The sequence below is a fragment of the Schistocerca serialis genome, chromosome 2 (assembly GCF_023864345.2).
Source record: "Schistocerca serialis cubense isolate TAMUIC-IGC-003099 chromosome 2, iqSchSeri2.2, whole genome shotgun sequence".
In the NCBI taxonomy this organism is placed as follows: Eukaryota; Metazoa; Arthropoda; class Insecta; order Orthoptera; family Acrididae; genus Schistocerca; species Schistocerca serialis.
Window position 1 is genome coordinate 603,504,804 of NC_064639.1, and position 22,116 is coordinate 603,526,919.

At 39.5% G+C, this 22,116-nt stretch overlaps 1 protein-coding gene across 2 annotated transcripts in view; it reads left to right on the plus strand.

Annotated features, from left to right (window-relative positions):
* The window catches only part of LOC126457642 (4'-phosphopantetheine phosphatase), a 163,974-nt gene that overhangs the window by 96,274 nt on the left and 45,584 nt on the right, over positions 1-22,116 (plus strand). For both annotated transcript variants that reach the window (XM_050094113.1, XM_050094114.1), the window contains exons 12-13: positions 6,982-7,186; positions 15,606-15,760. In XM_050094113.1, the coding sequence (XP_049950070.1) occupies positions 6,982-7,186; positions 15,606-15,760 (360 nt within the window). The remainder of the gene's footprint in view (positions 1-6,981; positions 7,187-15,605; positions 15,761-22,116) is intronic.

A 22,116-nucleotide genomic window follows, 5' to 3' on the forward strand; every position in this document is an offset into this window, starting at 1 on the left:
GCAATCGACATTATGATGCATTGCGAAAGATACCTTGTACCATTAGTAGTTGTTCCCTTTCCTATTCTACTCACAAATAGAAAGAGAGAAAAATGACTCTGTATGCCTCCATGTGAGCCCTTATTTCTGATATCTTATCTTCGTGATTCTTATATGCAATGTAAGTTGGATGCAACAGGATCGTTCTGCAGTTAGCTTTAAATACTGGTCCTCTAAAAGAACATTGCCTTCCCTCTAGGGATTGTCATTTGAATTCCCGAAGCATCTCCGTAACACTTGTGTGTTGTTCGAAGATACTGGTAACAAATCTAGCAGCCCACCTCTGAATTGCTGTGTCATCTTCCTTTAACCTGACTTGGGACGAATCCCAAATACTCAAGCAGTACTCAAGAATAGGTCGTACTGGTGTTCTACATACAGTCTCCTTTATAGTTGAACCACAGTTCCCTAGAATTCTCGTAATAAACCAAAGTCAACCATTCGCCTTTCCTATCAGAATCCCCACATACTCGTTCAATTTCATGTCGCTTTGAAATGTTACACACAGATATTTAAACAACATGGCTGTGTCAATCAGGACACTGCTAATGGTGTATCTGAACATTACAGGTTTGCTTTTCATACTCTGCATTAACTTACATTTTTCTACATTTAGAACTAGCTGGCTTTCATCACACCAACTAGAAATTTTGTCTAAGTCACCTTGTATCCTTCTACAGTCACTCAACTTTGACATATTGCTGTAAACCATAGCACCATCAGCAAACAATCAGATTGCTGTCCATCCTGTCCATTAAACCATTGATCTATATTGATAACAACAGTGGTCCTATCACACTTTCTTGGAGAACTCCTGATGATAACAGTGTATCTGATGAATACTCGCCAGCAAAGGCAACACAGTTTTTTGTATAACTTAAGAAGTCTTCAAGCCACTCACATATCTGTGAACCTATTCAATATGCTTGTACCTTCAGTGGGGTACTGTGTCAAACACTTTCTGGAAATGTGGACTCTGCCTGTTGCCCTTCACCCAAAGTTTGCAGTATATCATGTGAAAAATGGTCAAGCTCAGTTTCGCATGAGCAATGCTTTCCAAACTCTCCTAACATGACTGCCATTATACAGCCAGTGGACCTAGGTATAATTGCATAGGTAAAATTGTGCTACCAGGTCGGTTTACTAAGAATGCTACTTGATAAGGATGATTTGGTGGCATTCAGGAAGAAGTAGACATTCAAGAAGTCTTACACAAGATTTTTTATGCCTGGCAGGAAGTCAAGCCTCATATACTAGTCAATGATAGAGGAGGATTCCTCAAAATATACAAGAAAGTGATTTTCAAGGTTGCATTGAGGAAGAAATAACAACTCCACAATAATGAATCTGGAAGAGGGTTTACATGGTTTTGGAGATGTGAATGAAGAAAACTTGAATAAGTGGCTGAAGATCAACACATTTGAACCTAGTTTCCAGTACATGAGTGACACTAAAATTGTGACTACTGCTTCACTTCAAAACAAGGACGAGAACAGTTAATATGAAAGTGGGGAAGAAGACAGTGATGTTGTCAGTCATTTGTACAACATTGCAGTATGTGGACTCTCTCATAGATTATACAGGCCAGAAGGGGGTTACAGTACAATGACATCATTGCTGCAAGAAAAGCTTGAAATTCTGTGCAAAAACATGTCAGCTCCACTCAGAAACAGACAAACATCACATGCTATTTTAAAAAATATATGGGTCTACTGTGCATATCCACATAATTTGGAACAACTTTTGAACAAAGAATACATGTAAGTTTTAAAATTTTTCCAGCATGAAGAGTATTTCATGAAATTTCAGAATTGCAGCTGGATAAAGTCAACTAATTGCCATGGTATTTTGGCTGACAACCTGTAGCGGTTCGCCTATTTTGTTTCTTCATTTGTTGTCCCTAGTGTTGACGTACTGGCTGCTGCACTGGCTGAAAAATGGGTTGTGGAAGTGCAACTACTGTCTACGGTAAATGATGTATCTGACAGATGCACAGTTGCATTTCACAGTCTTTTACTTTCACTTTTCACAACCCCTCACCCCCACCCCCAATAATACACAGTTATATATGGCCAGTGTACTATTGTTTAGACTTTCGATAAGCCTTATTACCAATTTTCAGGCGAACATCCACATAGTGCTACAATAGTTTCCTGTTGAACATGTGCGAGCAGCAGAAACCTAACCACAAAGTCCACAGTTCTTGAAGAATAGAAAGGTATATATGGTGCAGACACTGTTACTGTTCTAACACACTGCCTAATTGTGTTACACTTATTTCACAGTTATATTGTTGTTGATCTAACCAATACAGGTTCCTCATCAGTAACTTGGCCATGGACTGACTGTCTCATGACCAAAAATCGGGCCCTTATATATCATCACAATATTAGGTGCTGAAACTACATATTGTTCAAAGTTTAATTTACAGAAATTACAATTAAAACTTAACTCATTAAATTAGCTGAATACATCGAAAAATTCGTTCTTTTTAACAGTTTCTCCTACTACAAGGGTTAGGCCGAATTATTTGTTTCAATCATGAAATTAACAAATATCATTACACAAACAATACTTTTGACAAATCTGTTAATTACTTTGGAATTAATTAAGGGCTGGCTGTGCTAACATGTTTTCAAATAGATACTTTAAGATTATTAGCATTTTGTCTTCCAAGTGTTTATAATTAGTATAGAATTTATATTTTTTTATAATTCAACAATAGAACTTAAGTTACAAAACAATTACTGATTTCACCCTATAACAAAAGATACTAACTAGCAATAGTCAAAATAAATTAGAACATCAATTACATACATAAAACTAGCACAAAATTAAATCTGGTGTTATATTCTTTAAAACTGAGGTGCCAACCTTTCTCTTTTATGAAAATGCAGATTATATTCATGTATGTTAATCATAATTAGTTAAAAGTGAAAAACTGAATTTAAGGAGGCAGATGGTAAAACAAGAGGGTAAGCAAAAAATACCCCAGCTTGCTTCATCACAATCCATTCAGCCATCTTCAGGTGAGTGTGTGGCACTGAAGGTTGCTAGTTCACATTCCTAATTTTATACCAAAGATTGACATGGAGATGCATGTGCAAAGGCAAACACTACATGAGCGACCTATGTCAAATTTTGTGCCCTCTTTAAATATTGCTCCAACTGTGGTGTGCAGGGGCATCTGAGATGGTAATACTGCTTGCATTCCCTCTGTCAAAAAGTGGGCCCATGGAGTTAAAAACTCAATTGTCATATTGATAATAACTGTTGTTGGATGTGCCATTCTTCATAAAATGTGTTCTTTCTTAAGATATTAAAGAACTCACTGGTTCTCACACCTTATACAGTTGAAATCTGCCATCGTGATTAGTAAGATGTTCAACCAAACTTATTTCCACTGATTCCTTAATAACTGAATCCTCGAAGATCTTGATTTCATGCAGAATAATCCATGAAATGTCCTATGTGGATACTATGCTTGGCTACTGCTGACTTACAGGGTTTTGGAAGGCAAGTGTGGCGATTATATTCAACACCCCTTTCACACAAAGTGTGTTTAAAACTATCTCAGTTATTCATGCTTTTCGATTATTTGTACATATTCTCCCCCAGATTACCTTGAATAATTGGTAGTGTACTGTAGTTGTAAAGCTGTAGTACTAATTTCGCTCTACCTTAAAATTATTTGGTATTGTTAAGTGTATTGTCTGTCATGTGCTTTTATTCATTCATTATCATCATAGAGAGAAATTGGCGTGCAAACAGTTACCTGAAAGAAAAGCTATAAAATAAAATTATGATTTTATGGAATGGAAAAATATAATCCTGCAAAAACTGTGTTAAGGAAAAAAATTACTACTATCTACATAATTAATGATGTATATGATATGTATTTTTTGTACAAAATGAACATTCCATCCACGTATTTGTTAGTTTTTCAGAGAAGTAGGTGGCCTGGCCAGTATTTCCTTTCATAGTTCCCAGTAAATCCGGTAATAATCATCCTTCCTATCAAAAAAACCTTTTTAGCCCTCCTTACTGAGGCTTCTATTGTCTACATTGTTTCTGCTCTTGGCCAAATGGAACTATAATTAAATCTAAACGTTTCATGGTCCCACACCCGGTTCAGTCCTAAACTCTTCATTCAAATCTTTCTGTTCCAGAGACCTTCATTCCATCAAAGACATAACCTCCATTTTCACAACTACTGCTCTGTTCTAGTTAAAGATCTCCTCCCATGCCCCTGGAGACTAAACTGGAAATACCACTTCATCATACAGTCACTAGCCACAAACAATAGGCCAAGCATTGAAACCTCCTTGGAAAAGTTCCTTCTCATTTCCTTCAAACCTACACTCTTATTGCATTTCAGGAATTTCTCACTTCCATCAAAGCCACCCAGAAAAATCCACAAAACTTGAAGCTTAGTATGTCGTAATTCTTTGGCAGCTATGATCTGAAAGGAGGCCATTCTTTGCTGTCAACCTCACAGCAGACAAAGATCCACTACAAAGGTACTAGACTGTGGTGAGTGTATGACAGAGGGACTGCACCATCTCTGACATTGATACATACAAAACTGTTTCTCATGATTTGGAGCTGTAGAAAATCCCACACATCCAAGACTCCCCTCACTGTCTTCATAGATCTTCTGACATCAACTGATTGACTTATCCATACACCCCCCCCCCCTCTCTCTCTCTCTCTCTCTCTCTCTCTCTCTCTCTCTCTCTCTCTGGCTATCCCCTGGTGTAATGCTTCAAAGCATCCATTGAATGCTCGTAAATTGCAGTAGATTGGCACCTCCCGTGTCAACTGAGGAAGCTTCCATTTTACATAAGACACCAACCATCTCCTGGAGTGCCCCAGATCCATTTCCACTGCCTCTCCCACTATACCCTCATCCCTTCTACACATGGGGTACCAATTATTAAAAATTCACCTCCTGAAACACACGTGAAAGCTACTCAGTAAAATTTTTGCAGTAACCATTGTCATGAAAGGCAGGATGCTCCTATTCCTTGTCAGCCTTTTTATGGGTCACAAGGGAGGGGCATTCCTTAATTCCCAGAAGTGGCATGTTGTCGATTGGTTCATATTCTATACTATATGTGAGATATGAACTCATGGTGCAGAAAAACAGTTCCACAGCTCTACTCAGACTCATTTTCATTGTCAGAATTGCTTTCCCAGATTTTAAGTCACTTTTCTGAAAATTGACATCCATCTTCTTGAGGTCTGTATTTAAACTTCTTTTCACATCAATAGAATCCCTCCCCATCACCTCCTTCCCCCCCCCCTCCCCCCAAAAAAAATAATAATATAAAGAACCCTCTATAAAGCATTGGTACCTATGCTATGTGAAATGATTCCAACACCAGATCCCTCAAGACACTTACAGCAATAACTTCTCCCACCCTTTCCTCTCCAAGTAACCCTCTGGTAGCATTCACAAACAAATCTTTTGAGCAGTGGCCTTCACCTCTGCTTCTCACCAATGGATTTCCTACTTTTAAACCGCATTATACCACCGTCTTTCATTCGCACATTGTGTTCCAAAATTACCTTCAGGAAGGAGAGATGTTAAATTATACATTAATTGTTGAAGCAGAGTCTATAGGCTTTTCTTTACCCCCAGTTTCATCTAGGAGCAATCTACTAAAATTGCTAATTACTCCAAACATTAGCCATACGTATAACTTCACACAGCACTACCAGCTGTCTATATACTGGTGAAGTTAGAGCGTATGTAATCTGAGCATTGGTGTTAACTGAAATGTCCATTCCAAATGTTCTAATGTATTGTTAAAAGAATAATAATATTATTATTATTAATAATAATAATAATATTTGTTGTTGTTGTTGTTACAGTTGTTATATTGCATTACATTACTTCGCGTGCCTCAGCAGACTGGTGCATGTCTTTCAATTGGACGCCACTTTGGCGATTTTTGTGTCCCTATTCTATCCCAGTAATTCTACCAGCGAAGGGGAACCTACAATGTAATGTGGAATCTAATCTTGCCGAATCTTCACATCATTGAAAGGTGAAGGCAGATTGGAAAATTCCCATGGTTTGGCCAAGATCAACTCTGTGACCTCCGGATTTTCAGGCATGCTCCTTACCACTAGATTATCAGGCCCCATAGGAATAGCTAATAATGTAATTTCTTACTTTAGATTTGAATAGTTGGAGATTTTCAATATCCTGCCTGATGTCTAACAGAAACCTGTTAAAAACTTTTGCATCAGGATATAAAATCCATTCTGAATCCAAGACAGAGGATTTTCTTTTTTTTTAAGTGTAAAATATCTGTAGGAGTAAATAGGATGTAGGACCCTGAAGAGACAAGACACGCAGCTGTCAGCTTTATATATTATTCTTACTGTGTGCTATTGTAGAATAAACATCTTTTTGAAATTAGCTGCATTGCACCAGAAGTGAAGTGTTGGCAGAACTGAGCTGTTTGCATAAGTTATACACGTACTTTCCACTTTTACCAGACATTGTTGAAAATTGGTCATTATGTCTTCAGTGATGCTATTTTTAAAACAATATTAGAAATTCCTGGATGGAGTGATCATAAAGTAAGGGAAAGGCAACCACATGTCTACAGCAGAGTGATGGCATCGAGCACAAAAGCGCATAACAGAAAGCAGTGTTTACATTAGCTTTCAGGCAATTACTCTTTTTCTGGCAGTAGCAGATGCACTCACACACAACCAGACAGACACCCAAACACACACTCTTTTGTGTTACATGTTTTTTTGTGCTCCATGCATCAGTCCACTGTAGGTGACTGGTTGCCTTTCCCTTATTTTACATAATAATTGTTTGTAAGTTTCACTAATAGACAGATTTGGTATTTTCTTAACAGCTGTTGCCACAGCAACATTACATAGCATTTGAAGTTTTATTCTTTTATTTGTGTACAGCAAAAACAAGTGGAGAATGAAAGAGCATTAGCACTTTTGCCCCATCATTTAAAATATGTGGACAGTTTGCCATGGGCCGAACGACAAGAAAAGCTTGTGACTGCTGTTCTAGCTGGAAACATGTTTGACTGGGGAGCTAGAGAAGTAGCTGAACTTATGGAAAATTCAGAGTTTGGCTTCAGTGAAGCACTTGGAAAGATCCAAGGTAAGAGCACATTGCAGGTAACATAGCTTTCATACAAAAGGTGCAATAAGGTGTATCGTGCACATTTTTAATACGAGTGAAGTCTTTGACCAAAAGTCCATCAATAAAATCTGACTTGTCACTGCAGAGGAAGGTAGTGATCCAGCAGTGGTTGAAAAGATTTTTATTCTAATATTTGACCACAAATTAGAATAAATAATGAAAAGTTTCAGCTGGTGGTAATTATATTCAGACCCTTTGATCAAAGACACAAACACAAATGTGCCATACAAAATTTTGCTGTGCTGCAATAGTATCGTCAATCAGTATATTACTGTAGCATCAGTCTCTAAAGAAGTACAACATGGTACATGAGCCATCCTAGAGGACAAATACATGTATGTTGTCAAATTAGATTTTTGCTGCTGTATTATTCCAGTTGATGGTGCTATTTCAGCAGATTATTAACGTTTTATCATAACACATTTATACCAGAAAGATCTGAAGATAAATATCACTGACTGGAAAGGAAAGCATTACACCTCAGAAAAGCAAGTAGTGAATGACTGACTGCTGTGTCGTCCTCAGCAAATGGCATCATTTCGATGTCGTGTATAGGAGTGCTGTATCAGTACACAGCTTTCCTGACCATTGTCAGATTTGCAGATTTTGGAGCCACTACTTCTCATTGAAGTAACTCCTCAGTTGCCATCATGAGGCTGAGTGGATCTTCTTCCAGTGCTGGCAGTAACAGGAATTGAACCTGAATCTGTGGCAGTTAATTGCACTGACCAGTCAGCTGTACAGGTGGACATCACTGACTGTGAATGACCATTTGTTGTAATCTGTCATTAAAGGATGGAATTAAAAACAGAACATACCTTCTGTGCAAGTATGTTGTCCATAGACTGTTTTGCATTGTGTGTTATATGCTATTTACATGAAAACAATGAAAAAATTATAATGAAACCACTTGTATACTATTCAACATACTTTAAAAAATTGGTGTAAATCATGGAAACATGAAAATGGCAAGAAATTGTTTTTCAAGCACATAATTTATAAAACATCAATGGACCATTTTATTAAATGTACTGACCATTAATATGAAACCCTCGTTTTGTAAACAAATTGATATTTCCTACTTTTTTTACCAAAAAATCCAGCGTCATATTTTATCTGTCTGGTTCTCTAGTTCATAAATACTTTCACAAGTTGTGATGTCTACCACATCTGAAGCAGAAATATATTTCTTTTTAATATTCACTTCTGAATTTACATCCACATTGAAAGGCACACAACTGTCATCATCACAATCACTAAAAACCACTGTCACTTCTTGCACTGTCGGTTTGTTGCCAAAAGAAAGTCCCCATCATATTGCCCGCAGATACACATTCAACAGTGATAACATTGTCATGTCTCGACAGTATGGATAATGTTAAAATCAAAGGACTGCACTTTGCTTGTGCAGTTTGGTGGCAAGAATTGTAACTGCTAATTTCATAAACTTGCACTATGTGATCAAAAGTATCCACACACCTGGCTGAAAATGAATGACAAGTTCTTGGTGCCCTCCATCGGTAACTCAGTATGGTGTTGGCCCACCCTTAGCCTTGATGACAGCTTCCACTCTCACAGGCATATGTTCAGTCAGGTGCTGGATGGTTTCTTGGGGAATGGCAGCACATTCCTCAAGAAGTGCTGCAATTAGGAGAGGTATCGATGTCGGTTGGTGCGGTCTGGCATGAAGTCGGCATTCCCAAACATCATAAATGTGTTCTATAGGATTCAGGTCAGGACTCTGTACAAGCCAGTCCATTGCAGGGATGTTATTGTCATGTAACCACTCCACCACAGGCCGTGCATTATGAACAGGTGCAGTCGCTATCCCCGAATTGCTATTCAACAGTGGCAAGCAAGAAGGTGCTTAAAACATCAATGTAGGCCTGTGCTGTGATAGTGTCGTGCAAAACAACAAGGGGTGCACGCCCCCTTCATGAAAAACACGACCACACCATAACGCCACCGCCTCCAAATTTTACTGTTTGCACTACATGTGCTGCCAGATGACATTCACTGGACATTCGCCATACACAAACCCTGCCATCGAATTACCATGTTGTGTACCATGAATCATCACTCCACACAACGTTTTTCCACTGTTCAGTCATCCAATGCTTACATTCCTTACACCAAGCGAGGCATTGTTTGGCGGTGACCAGTGTGATACGTGGCTTATGAGCAGCCACTCTTCTTTGAAATCCGGTCTACAGATGAGTTCGGCCTGTATGCTTTTGTGCTGTACATGACCCTTCATGTATCCACTTCACTATCACATCGGAAACAGTGGACCTAGGGATGTTTAGGAGTGTGAAAATCTCGCGTACAGACATATGAAACAAGTGACACCCAATCACCTGACCACGTTCGAAGTCTGTGAGTTCCACAGACTGTCCCAGTCTGCTCTCTCACAATGTCTAATGACTACTGAGGTCACTGATACAGAGTACCTGGCAGTAGGTTGCAGCACAATGTACCTAATATGAAAAACATATGTTTTTAGGGGTGTCCGGATACTTCCAATCACATTGTGTATATTTTGAAGATGTGCAGAGCAACAGTCCATGCTTTGTGACTGGCATTGTGGTTGGTGAACAATGTTTAGACATTATTAAAGAACTGTAGCTCCTTCAGTTTGCCATTGACAGAGGCAAATATTTTCAGACCCATCAGCATTGGTTCCTCATATTATCATTAGATGAACTTTATTGTTCCTCTCCATGGCAGTTTTTACTTACAAAAGGAAGCGTGTTACTTGCAGGAAAACAGAAGAAAAAAGATGGTTTTGATTGATATTAAAGATACTCTTAGCCTCATAATGGTGTTTGTTATTTTAATTTACCATTCCACCATTTGCTAACAGTTTCCGAATTTACACTTCACTTCACATAGTTTTACAGATCCCATTATACCACATTTAAAACTTCCGGTCTACCCATTAGGTGTGGAGAAATCCTTGATGGTGAACATATTGGCCATCTTAAGTGATTTTTCATGTAATATTGCTCTGTGGGACAATGGAAGTAAATTACCTCTGAAACCAGTAATTTATAATTTTTCCAGTTCTGTATATTCCAAATAACTAACTTTTTTGGCATTTGTCACTTTCATTTTCACCTTCCAAAATAGTGTTTTGGCTTTTAACAGTCGGATTCAGCATGGACACAGTTATCTCTAAACTATGTGTTAGTGCAACCCATGTTCTGCAATGAACATCTAATTTTTTGTCTATTGAATGAGGGAGGCTTCCTACATCTTTTTGCAATTTTTTCCATCTTAAAACAGTGACCAAAAACCATGGTTGCACACTTAAAACAGCGCAATAATACATCGACTTACAAAATAGTTACATACAATGCTACATACAATATGTTATTGTTAGGTGAAAGTGGCAGAAGATGAAGAACTAGTTGTATGATTTAGAAGTAGGGAGCTCCACAAAGTTGACCAGATAGTGTTTGTAAACACTGCTTGAGTCAATACTATGCCAGCAGCATTTTACATCGTTCATACTTTTTTTATGAATGTTTTTTCAAGAAGTGTGAATTATAATTATGTTAAAACAAAGTCATATGCAATTTAACATAATGAACCTAGGAAATTTGAAGGGACCATTAAAAATTGACAGGAAAGATTAACTCTGGCCCACATTAGATATATGGACATGTTAGTATCTTTCATCTACATGTCTGGCTGGATTACTAAATAAAGGATTTGAAGTACTAAGTGCAAGGCAGCACGTGAAAAGTAGTGCAAGTGCAATCATCTTCGTGTAGCACTTTGACAAAACTTTAGGCCCCGGCCAAGTCTTGGTGATCCTAACCTACCATTGTGAAGTAATAGCAAAGCTCCAAAATTAATATTAATAAACTATGCTAGTGAAAGAAGTGTAAATCATAGTTTTCGCATACACACAGTGTCAGAGAGGCATTTGTTTGGCAGTAATTGTTTCTTTGTGAACCACTTTGGGTAGCATCCATACTGCAAATATTGCAGTAACAGCATGTGTCTACCATCTTCTGCTGATGGAAAGGCTTCTCATTGGCAATTCCACAAGGTAACATGGCCTTTTGGTCACAGCCTTCATCAGGAAAAGAGAAACACACACCATTCATACAAACAAGCACATTTCATGCATACGACCGCGAACTCCTGCATCTCGGGCCGGAATGAAGCTGTCATGTCGAGTGCAAGCACCAACCTGTATGGGGTGGGGAAGAGGAAAGGATAGTAGTGTGCGGGTGGGGAGAGAGATGAACGTTCTCTGGTGGAGTGTGCAGGGACTAGAATGTTAAAGTGCAGCATCAGGAGGTTGTTGGCAGGGAGGTGGGAAAGAAAGGAGAGGAGCAAGGAAAGATGGGTGGGTGCATTGGCAGAGGTTGGCAAATATACAGAGTGGGAGATTATGGAGGAGATGATAGGATAGAGGGGATGGAAACTGTTGGGTGGAGGGTGTGGGGACAGTAAGTTACCGTAGGTTGAGGCTGGGATAATTATGGGAGTGGAGAATGCGTTGTAAGAGTAATGCGCATCAGCACAGATCAGAAAAGCTGATGGTGAAGGAAAGGATCCAGATGGCTCGGGTAGTGAAGCAGTCATTGAAAAAGTGTGTTATGTTCAGCTGCTTGTTGTGCCACAGGATGGCCTACTTTACTCTTGGCCACAGTTTGGCAGTGGCCATTCATCCTGGTGGACCGCTGGTTGCTAGTCATACCAATATAAAAAGCTGTGCAATGATTGCAACAGAACAGGTAAATGACATGACTGCTTTCACAGGTGGGCTGACCCCTGATGGGGTAGAATAAACCTGTGGCGGGACTGGAAATGGAAGTGTTGGGTGCGTGGATTGGGAAGGTCTTGCATGTTGGTCTTTCACAGGGATATGATCCTTGGGGCAAGGGGTTGGGTTGGGAGTGCTGTAGGGGTGGACAAGGAGACTGTGGAGGTTGGGTGGGTGACTAAAGACAACTTTAGAAATGGTGGGAAGTAACTCAGGTATTTCTTGGTCCTCCCACATGTCTTAACGGACTGCCCACTGCATCCGGTCCCTCTGTGTCCTATTGGTTCTCAGCGGTATTTCGTGGGGAGCAGATCGGATGACCCTCCTCCATTTGTACTGATCTTTTGGGCGTTTCGATTATGCATCTGCACATCTGTATGTCTTATGCTGTCTCAATACTATCCTTCACTGTGGCATCCGTTTGGCCACTGGCACCTTTTACAGTGGCCCGGCTGAGAGTCTGTAAGCAGAAGCTGCCGAACTACTGCTGTCATACCAATGTGATGTTCTCCTCAGCAGATGCACATGCCATTTGTCTGCCATGCCTGGCCACCAATCCAATGCCTCCTCCTTCGATAACACCTTTGACTGTCAGTATAAGGCATGTACCACTTCTCTGTTATCTCCTGGAGTTCACTTTCAGCTAGTGCTCTGGCAGCTTAACTTCACACCGCTTTCCACTTTCCGGATGGGCCTGAAACCTTCACCACCTTGGCCCTGTGCAGCAACCTGCATCCACCTTGGCCTTCATTCAGTTCCTGAGGACACTACTCCAGACTCGCTTAATCGCCGTAAGTTTCTCGACCTTTGCACAGAATGTTGTGATAGTGCCTCTATGTATGCTGATGGCTCTCGTACTGACTGCGGTGTCAGGTTTGCCTTCGTCATTGCCATCAGTGATTTTCAGTATCGGCTTCTGGAACACCGCTAAGTATTTACAGCAGAGCTCTTCGCCCTGTATCAGGCCATGCAGTACATCCAGTGATAAAGGCTTTTCAATTGTGTCATTTGTTCCGACTCTCTCAGTGCCCTTCAGAGCCTCTGTGTGCTGTACACTGTCCATCCCTTAGTGCAACATGTCCAGGAAAGCTTCCACTTTGTCACTCTTGATGGAGCCACTGTGTTGTTTATGTGGGCCCTAGTTACATCAGTCTGACGGGAAACGAGGCCACTGATGCTGCAGTCAAGGTTGCAGCCCTCCTACCTCACCCCACTAATTCTTCCATTGCCTCCAACAATCCCTGTGTTGCTGCCTGTCTGTGGTGTCACGCTTGCATCACCGCTGGTCTTCCCTTAATGGGAACAAGCTCACAGGGAATTAAACCTCTCCCAGAGGCTTGGCTGACCACCTCTTGGCCCTCTCACTGTGAGGGGATCATTTTAGCTAAGTTGCGTATTGGACACTTGCTTTACACAAGTGTCTTTTAATTGTTCCTGTATGCAACTTAATGTGTCTTCCTTACAGTAGCTAGCAGCCTGTCTTTTGCTACATTATAGATGTGATTGTAGTTATTTGGATTTGGTTTTACAAAAACAAAATGAAGTTTCGGCAGACAGTCTGTGGTTCCAAGTAATTTGAAATTCCACTTACAGAAAAATCATTCAGATTTTAATGGTAAAGCTTGCCAATTTCTTTGGCAACTAGTTAAATGAATTAAGATTACAACAAACAATCTTTTTTAAGCTTTTGTCAACAGCAAATAAAGGCTTATAGCATCATACAAGGTTTGCATAGAGTTATGAAGTCAACAAAGCCCTAAACAACTGCAGAAAAACTAATTTCACCGTGTGTTTTATATTCAATGAATGTAAAAACTTAGCCAGTAAAAGCAAGGTTTTAAAAAAAAATAAAGGTGTGATGATATGAGAACCAAATATACATTGTTGTCCTATTGAATGACACTTGTGTGTTAATACATTGTCTTCCTTGTTCAGATAACAGCAGGAAACATCAATGAACCAAATGCTATGTAATTTCTTTGAACAATAAAAATAATCAAGTTTTGACAAATTAATGTAATTGGAGAGAGGAAAAATTGTACTCACCAAGTGGTGACAGGAGAATACACACATGAAAAAAGGTTTTACACATGCCAGTTTCCAGAGCCAGTGACTCCTTATTTTGGCAGGGGGAAGGAAGAGGGGTAAAGGAAAAGCACTTGAGAGGATTAGGAAAAAGGGTTAAAATTAGGAAAAGTCACCCAGAACCATGGGTCAGGGGAGACTTATTGGAGGGGATGAGAAGGAAAGGCTTCTCATCCGATCCGGTAAGTCTTCCTAACTCGGAATTAAAATTAGTTAGGGAGACTCGTGTAAAATGTGGAATTGACCATTAGATTAGCAGCAACAGCAGAATGCGTTGATCGGGGGGAGCCCAGTGGACTTGTCATTAGGTGTCACCTGAGTAACAGATCCATCAAGGACCTTTCAACCCTTCTAAAACTGCCCACGTCGACTGTTGATGGTGTGACTGTGAAGTGGAAAATTCAAACGGACATTCACAGCTAAAACCAGGCCAGGCAGTCCTTGTGTCTGATAGACACAGACTGTTGAGCATTGGGAAGGGCGGATGTAAAAAATTGCATGAAATCAGCAGAAGGAAACAATCATGAGTCTAAAGTGCTACCAGTGGTCCAGCTAGCATAATGATAGTGTGTAGGGAGTTAAAAGAATGGGGCACAATTGTTGAGCAGTTTCTCACAATCCACATATTTTTGTAGTCAGTGCGAAATGACACTTGAGATGGTGTAAAGAGTAATGCCATTGGGCAATGGATGACTGGAAACAAGCAGACTGGAGTGATGAATCACACTATAGCTTGTGGCAGTCTCGTGGAAAGATTCGTTTGGCAATTGCCTAGAGAACATTACCTACCACATGTGTAGTTTCAACAGTGAAGTGCAAAGGTTGTGGTGTTGCTGTATAGGGATGTTTTTGGTGCTTATGGCATGGCCAACTAGTTTGCTTAAGAAAACACAAAATGCAGAAGGATATGAACACATTTTACAGCTTTTAGGAATGCTCACAGTAGAGGGACAGTTAGTTTGGAGATGATGATTGTTTGTCACAGCATGACGATGCACAATCATAAATCCACCTGTGTGGCAGTCGTTTGTCGATGATAACATTCTTGAAATAAACTGGCCTGCCCTTGACCTGAACCCAATGGAACACCTTCAGACTGAATTAAAACGTCGCCTTCACTCCAGATCCCAGTGTCCATCATCACTGCTTTCTCTGGTATTGGCTCTTGAGAAGAATGGACTGCCATTCCTCCACAGACATCAGACACCTCATTGAAAGTGTCCCCACCAGGGTTCAAGCCAGCAAAAATGTGAAGAAAGGCCACACCCAACATTAACATCGTCTAATGGGTGTTTGGATACTTTTGAGCAGATAATGTACACTTCAACAGTATTTATTTGATGTGACATACACCTATGACTACTGTGCATTGCTTTATGATGTTACTGGAATTTTTATATTTTAGTTTATGGTGATCACACATTTATTTACTTATTCATTCATATAATATTATTTTTTGACAAGTTTTAAAAGAATTCAAATGTTATGTTGAGAAACACTGTAATTTTCCAGCACGGCCATGGTTGATTGACTGTTTGGACAACTGGCTGGAAAGGCTGAATGGTCCTCCCCACAAGTGTGCAGCCATATTTGTTGATAATAGTGGTATTGATATCATTCTTGGAATATTGCCATTTGCCAGAGAGTTGTTAAGAAGGGGTACGAAGGTATGTACTATATACTTCTTTCTGATAGCATAGAAATCAGAGTAAATTTTGGTTTTTTATTCAGATATCTAAGCACTTTCCAATTCCACTTCATTGTTGCTAAAAATGTATTGGATATTTTTTCCAGACTCTCCCAGATTCCTCTCATGTGCCAACCTATTGATCTCAGAGTAGCACTTGCATCTTATGTCATTACTTATTTTTTTAGATGTTCTCATATTCCTGTGTCTCTCTTCCCCTACAGTTTTTATCCTGTGATCCTCCTCCAGTACCACAGAAGTTATTCCCTGAGGCCTTAGCACATGTGCTATCATCCTATCCCTTCTTCTTGTCAGTCTTTTCCATATGTTATGTTCTTTGACGATTCTGCAGAGCGCCTTCTCACTACTTACCAGGCCACCTAGTTTTCAGCCCCCCCCCCCTCTCTCTCTCTCTCTCTCTCTCTCTCTCTCTCTCTCTCTCTCTCTCTGGCATACCATCTCAAACACTTTGATTCTCTCTTATCCACTATCTGAGATTCACTACCAAATAATGCTGTGCTCTTAACATACATTTTCAGAAACGTCTTCCTCAAATTAAGGGCATAAGTTTAATAAAGAAAACGGTTACCCTTAACAGAGAATTTAATCATAATTAATATATTCTCCTTCACTATTTACAACAGTCTGCTAATGCTGAGATAACGTTTCAATTCTGCAACTGTAGAAATCACATGCTTTTGAAGTGAAGAACTTGTCAAGCCAAGTTTGGAGTACATTTTCATCCAGAAAGGAAGCTGGAAGGACGGACGCTCACTGGAGAGCAGAAAAGGTGAAAATATGATGCACAAATCAGGTGAATACGGTTGGTGTGGAATGACTTCCCAATCTAACTTCCGTATAGTGTTATTTCTCAGTCTAGTAGAATGCGGACACACATTATTGTGGAGTAGCATCAGTTCAAGCAGTCTTCCTGGTAGTTGTTCTTGGATTCTGAAAAATGTCTCAATTAATGACAGTAAATGTCAGCAGTAATGGTTTCATCTTGGGGACGCAATTCATAGTACACTAAACCATCACTGTTCCATCAGATGCATAACATTATTTTTTGTGGATTCGCACAGGTCTTTGTATGGGAAGTTGCTGCTTTGTTTGGGCTCAATAATTCCTTTCTTTTTCATACGTTAATATAAAGACACCATGTCTCGTCACAACAGGATAGGAATGGTTGGTGTTGTTCAAGAGCCAGTTATGCCCAGCAAGCAGAGATGAACATATGACCACTGTTGGTTTTTATGATTTTGGCTTAAACCATGTGGTACCCATACTTCCAATTTTTGAGCTTTCCCCATTGTATGCAAATGTTGCATGATGGTGGAATGAACACAGTTCATTATATTTGCCAGTACGCAAACACAATGACATGGATCATTGCGAATTAATGCATTTAAATGATCTTCATCAAAGCCCGAACGTCTTCCTGAACATGACGAGGCACTAATGTCAAAACAATTCTCTTTAAAACGAGAAAACAATTTTTTTGCCATTATCTGTGCAATGGCATTATCCCCAAACATGGCGCAAATTTTTCTGACTACTTTCACTGCTGTCACCCCTCTATTGAAGTCAAACAGAAGAATATGTTGGAAATGTTCAGATTTCTCCACTTGGCACTACATTTTCTAGCATCCACAGATCCACTCACTGTCTTCAAATGACATATGACCATATGTAAACTCAGATAGCAACGGTGCACTACAAATAAAAAATGGCAATTGATAAATAAACCCGTAGTAACCGTAATACCCACAAGCAAAACAAAAACGCTACAAACTTAATGCACCAACCTAATATTTTATTGTAGTCGAAAAGTGATGATATTCGAGAGAGAGAGAGAGAGAGAGAGGGGGGGGGCATGCTTTTTTTGAGCAGGTTTTGGCAAGTGTTAACTTTAAAGATTTGCAGAAGCCAGACTATTCTGGACGACAATGGTTGAAACACACATCCGGCTATCCTGATTCAGGTTTTCCACTGTTTTCCTAAATCGCTTCAGGCAGATGCCAGGATGATTCTGTTGAAGTTGCTGTTTGGTCCCCTCCCCCAAATCAACCAACCAATATGAAGGATAGCCTTTTTATTACAGTCATGAGAGTTGGTGTGGTGCAAATCACTCGAGAAAGTTTGGATGGCAGGAACAGAAAATGCCTTATTCAATGAAAAATTTATTCAGTTACCACAGAGGCAATGTTAAAAGACTGGAATGGCTGGAAAGGACATATTCTAACACCATTCAATTTTGGAAAAAGGATTATAATGTACCACTTTGTGAATAGAGTTAGGCTTATGCAAAATGCTGGCTTATGCTTCATTTGGCAAAAGGGAGTTGGAGAATATCATTCTGAGACGAAGAAAAACATTGCAATGAGTGGCTTAGGAGTATTCTCGAAAAATTGCCATAGAGATTTGTGCACATTATAGATCAAGCTCCAAATTGCACAATAATAAATGTACTATCATGAAATGGAGAAAGGATTCTATTGTTGAATTGATGGAAACCAATAATGTAGAGTTTCCATCTAGTGCAATGTCGTATGAAGAATTTACTAAAGCAGTCTTACTAGAATACGCATGGCTGCATTTCAGGTCACAAGAGTATCTTTTGGGAAGTGTGGTGCATTGTGAATTCAGTGCCATTGAAATTATTTGGGTCTTTGTCAAGAACAAGACACCAAAAGAGAACAAGAATTTGAAGATAAATCATGTTTTATATTTACGTCACTTGGGCCTGGAAAGTATTTCCCAAATTTCTGGAGGGCACAGTAGATCTTGTGTTCAAACTTGAGAACATTTGTGTACAAAGAGCTCACAGTCTTGAAATTTCAGAAGAACCATTGTTGATGCAAATAGAAGACTACAATAGCAGTAGCGAGACCTCACCGAGCAGTGAAAGTGATTAAGATCAGTTAAAAAAAAAGAGAGAGAGAAAAAAAAATCAAACAATGGAAAGTCCAAGTTGGGATATTAACAATATTATGAAAAAGTTAAATTGCTACTCACCATAAAAATGACACAATGAGTTACAGATGGGTATGATAAAAAGACTATTATCCATTTGAGTTTTTGATCAAAGGCCTCTTCAGAAAGGAAAACGCACCACATTCACACAAGCAAGCACACATCACACGGGACTCACATTCAGGAGGATAATGGTTCAATCCCACGTCTGGCCATCCTAGGCTTTCCATGATTTCCCTAAATTGCTCTAGGCAAATGCCAGGATGGTTCCTTTGAAAAGGCACTGCCGACTTCCTTCCCCCTCCTTCCCTAATCCGACGAGACCAATGACCTCACTGTTTGGTCTCTTCCCCCTCCCCTTCGCCCCCCCCCCCCACTGTGCCCCTCCCCCCCCAAACAACCTAACCCACACATCATACAAATTAAATTAATTCATCATTCTTTCCTGCAAACTTTATGCAAACTAATTTACAATAGATTTGATTTTTCATTTATTGAAAGCAGCTTATTATTAGAGTGTTCACCAATAATTTACTACTATTGATCTCTACTTGCAACAATAACTGAATGTGGCAATACTGTATTGTAATGCAAGTACAAAGTTGCCATGTTTTGCTGGTAAATAGGCACTTATCGTGCATTACGACAGTGGCAGCATGATAGTATGACAAGTACACTCCACCACAGTCTCTCATAGATTGCAGCTACTAACACAGTTGCTTTACAGTCTCTTAACTGATAAACGTGGAAGTATTCATTAGTAATGACAGACAATGTAACCAACAAAAGTTCAAGTTTGACACCCATTTTTTTTTCTCCAGTGCGATACGTATAACAATAAGGTCAATTGAAGTCTTGCATCTGACATTGTAGCAATGAAATGACCAATCAGGAAATAACAAAAATCGTAATGCAAATAGAAAAACATTTTAATGGATGGCAGTGTAAATCTCTTTAACTCTATCTGTCTCTGAAAACCTCGTAATTCCAGTAACCAGTAACTCCGTTAACAAAGAGAGATTTAAAAGTGCATGGACTTCTCTAATCTGTCAATAACTAGGCTTCTAGTATGTAGTTACACATGTAGCAACTTTATCTGTATCTTTTCTTTTTCCAAGAGGCACTGGATGTTATGATAGAGAGAGTTAAAATTTTGTAAGAACTCCATTAATTTCTCTTTTCCATGCTACCATGTATTAAAAGTGTTGTTGCCGTATCCCCAAAACTGTATTGGCTTTAAGGCTGGCTGATGTCGGAGCTCTCTCCCCAAATTCCTCCATCATAAGCCCACTCACACTGATTTGTATTTATGGATTTTAAATTGTTAGGATCCATAACAAACAACGTGATTAAGACTTGTGTACAGAGTGCATACTATTTCCAAGGCAGATAGATAGATCATTGAGCTAATCTGCCTACGGACAGCATTCAGGGATCATCCAGCAGATTAAAGACTCTTTCATTCAAAGCTAAAAGAAAGCCTTTGGGAGTAGAGAATAATGGAATGTAAAATCAGTAGCTTTCATTTTGTTTGTTGCCAGTGTTTCATCTAACATAGCAAGAATCCAGAAATTCTGGGCACCATTTAAGTTTTTAGACACTCTGGAATTGTTACAGGGTTATGTGCTACAGTGGAAGGCTGGAGTTAATATATACTTTGCCAGTGTGGTTTGTCTCATGTAGATCAGACAGTCAAACATGCACTGTGAGAAACCTTTTTCTGTGAACACCGATGCTGCACTCATCTTTTGCAACTCACCAGGTCTCATATCGGCAAGTACTACACCTCCACTGCACATTCCATGGAATATGAGAAAATAATAATTGTGTCAACAGGCATGGTCTATATCGATTCATACAGGCAGAGAGAGAGAGAGAGAGAGAGAGAGAGAGAGAGAGAGAGAGAGAGAGAGAGAGAGAGAGAACTGCTTATTTCCATTGTCCCAAAGGTTTCTGTCAGTATTCAATACAGAGTAAGAAACCTTTTTTGACAAAAACAAATCTCTGGCCCACAGTACATATCACTAAGCAATGTTGTCTTGGACAATGTGCCTCTCATCTGATTTTCATCTGGACTGGTTAAAGACATTCTGTTGCTTTCTTTTATTTGAAAGATAATGATTTTCTAAAACTTCCTGGCAGATTAAAACTGTGTGCCGGACCGAGACTTGAATGCGGGACCTTTGCCTTTCACGGGCAAGTGCTCTACCATCTGAGCTACCCAAGCACGACTCACGCCCCGTCTACAAAGCTTTACTTCTGCCAGTACCTCGTCTCCTACCTTCTAAATTTTACAGAAGCTCTCCTGCAAACCTTGCAGAACTAGCACTCCTGAAAGGCAAAGGTCCCGAGTTCAAGTCTCAATCTCGGAGAAAAACTGTTGAAGTTTTTGCAGCATCAAATATTCCAGTTGAAAAGTTCATCACCATTTCCTTTTTTAGCAGTCAGTTAAAGAAGGTTCAAATGCAATGAGCACTATGGGACTTAAATCTGAGGTCATCAGTCCCCTAGAACTTAGAACTACTTAAACCTAACTAACCTAAGGACATAACACACATCCATGTTTGAGGCAGGATTCGAACCTGCGACTGTAGCAGTAGCGCAGTTCCAGACTGAAGCGCCTAGAACTGCTCAGCCCCACCGGCCGGCAGGCAGTCAGTTTCAAAGAGCTCATACTTCATCTTCAGGCATGCAGTATTACAACCTTTTAAATCTGTACATCTAATCATTTACAAAAAAAAAAAAAAAAAAACCACTTTTACTCAAAGCAGGTCTGAACTTCACCAAAAAGTAATGCAAATGTTGCTAGAAATAGAGGCTATATTTTCAGGTCCTTAGTCATTAATTATTTAAACATCTTTTTATATCTGGTTCTGTTACATGCTGAAATTATCTGGAAGCTTTCACACTGTTCAAAGACATTTAATCAGTTCTGACTTGGTTTTTAATTAATCAATTGTATTCCATCATATTTAGTACTGATTAACTGTAAAAATACCAGAATTTTTTAAATTAACATTAAAAATTTATTTATGAATTAAATTTTCACTCTGAAGCAGCATATACACTGATCTCAAGCTTCCAGGCAGATTAAAACTGTGTGCTGGACCAAGAAACAACTAGCCTTTCATGAGCAAGTGCTCTACCAACTGAACTACTGAAGCACAACTCTCAATCCATCATCATGACGTTACTTCCACCGGTATCTCATCTCCTACCTTCCAAATCTCATAGAAGCTATCCTGCAAAACTTACGGGACTAGCACTCCCTTCAGCTATACCTTCCAGTAATGACTTACATTGTAATACCTCACTTTAGTTCATTATGTTTTTTTATTAGACTTTGTTTTGTTGCAGGACACT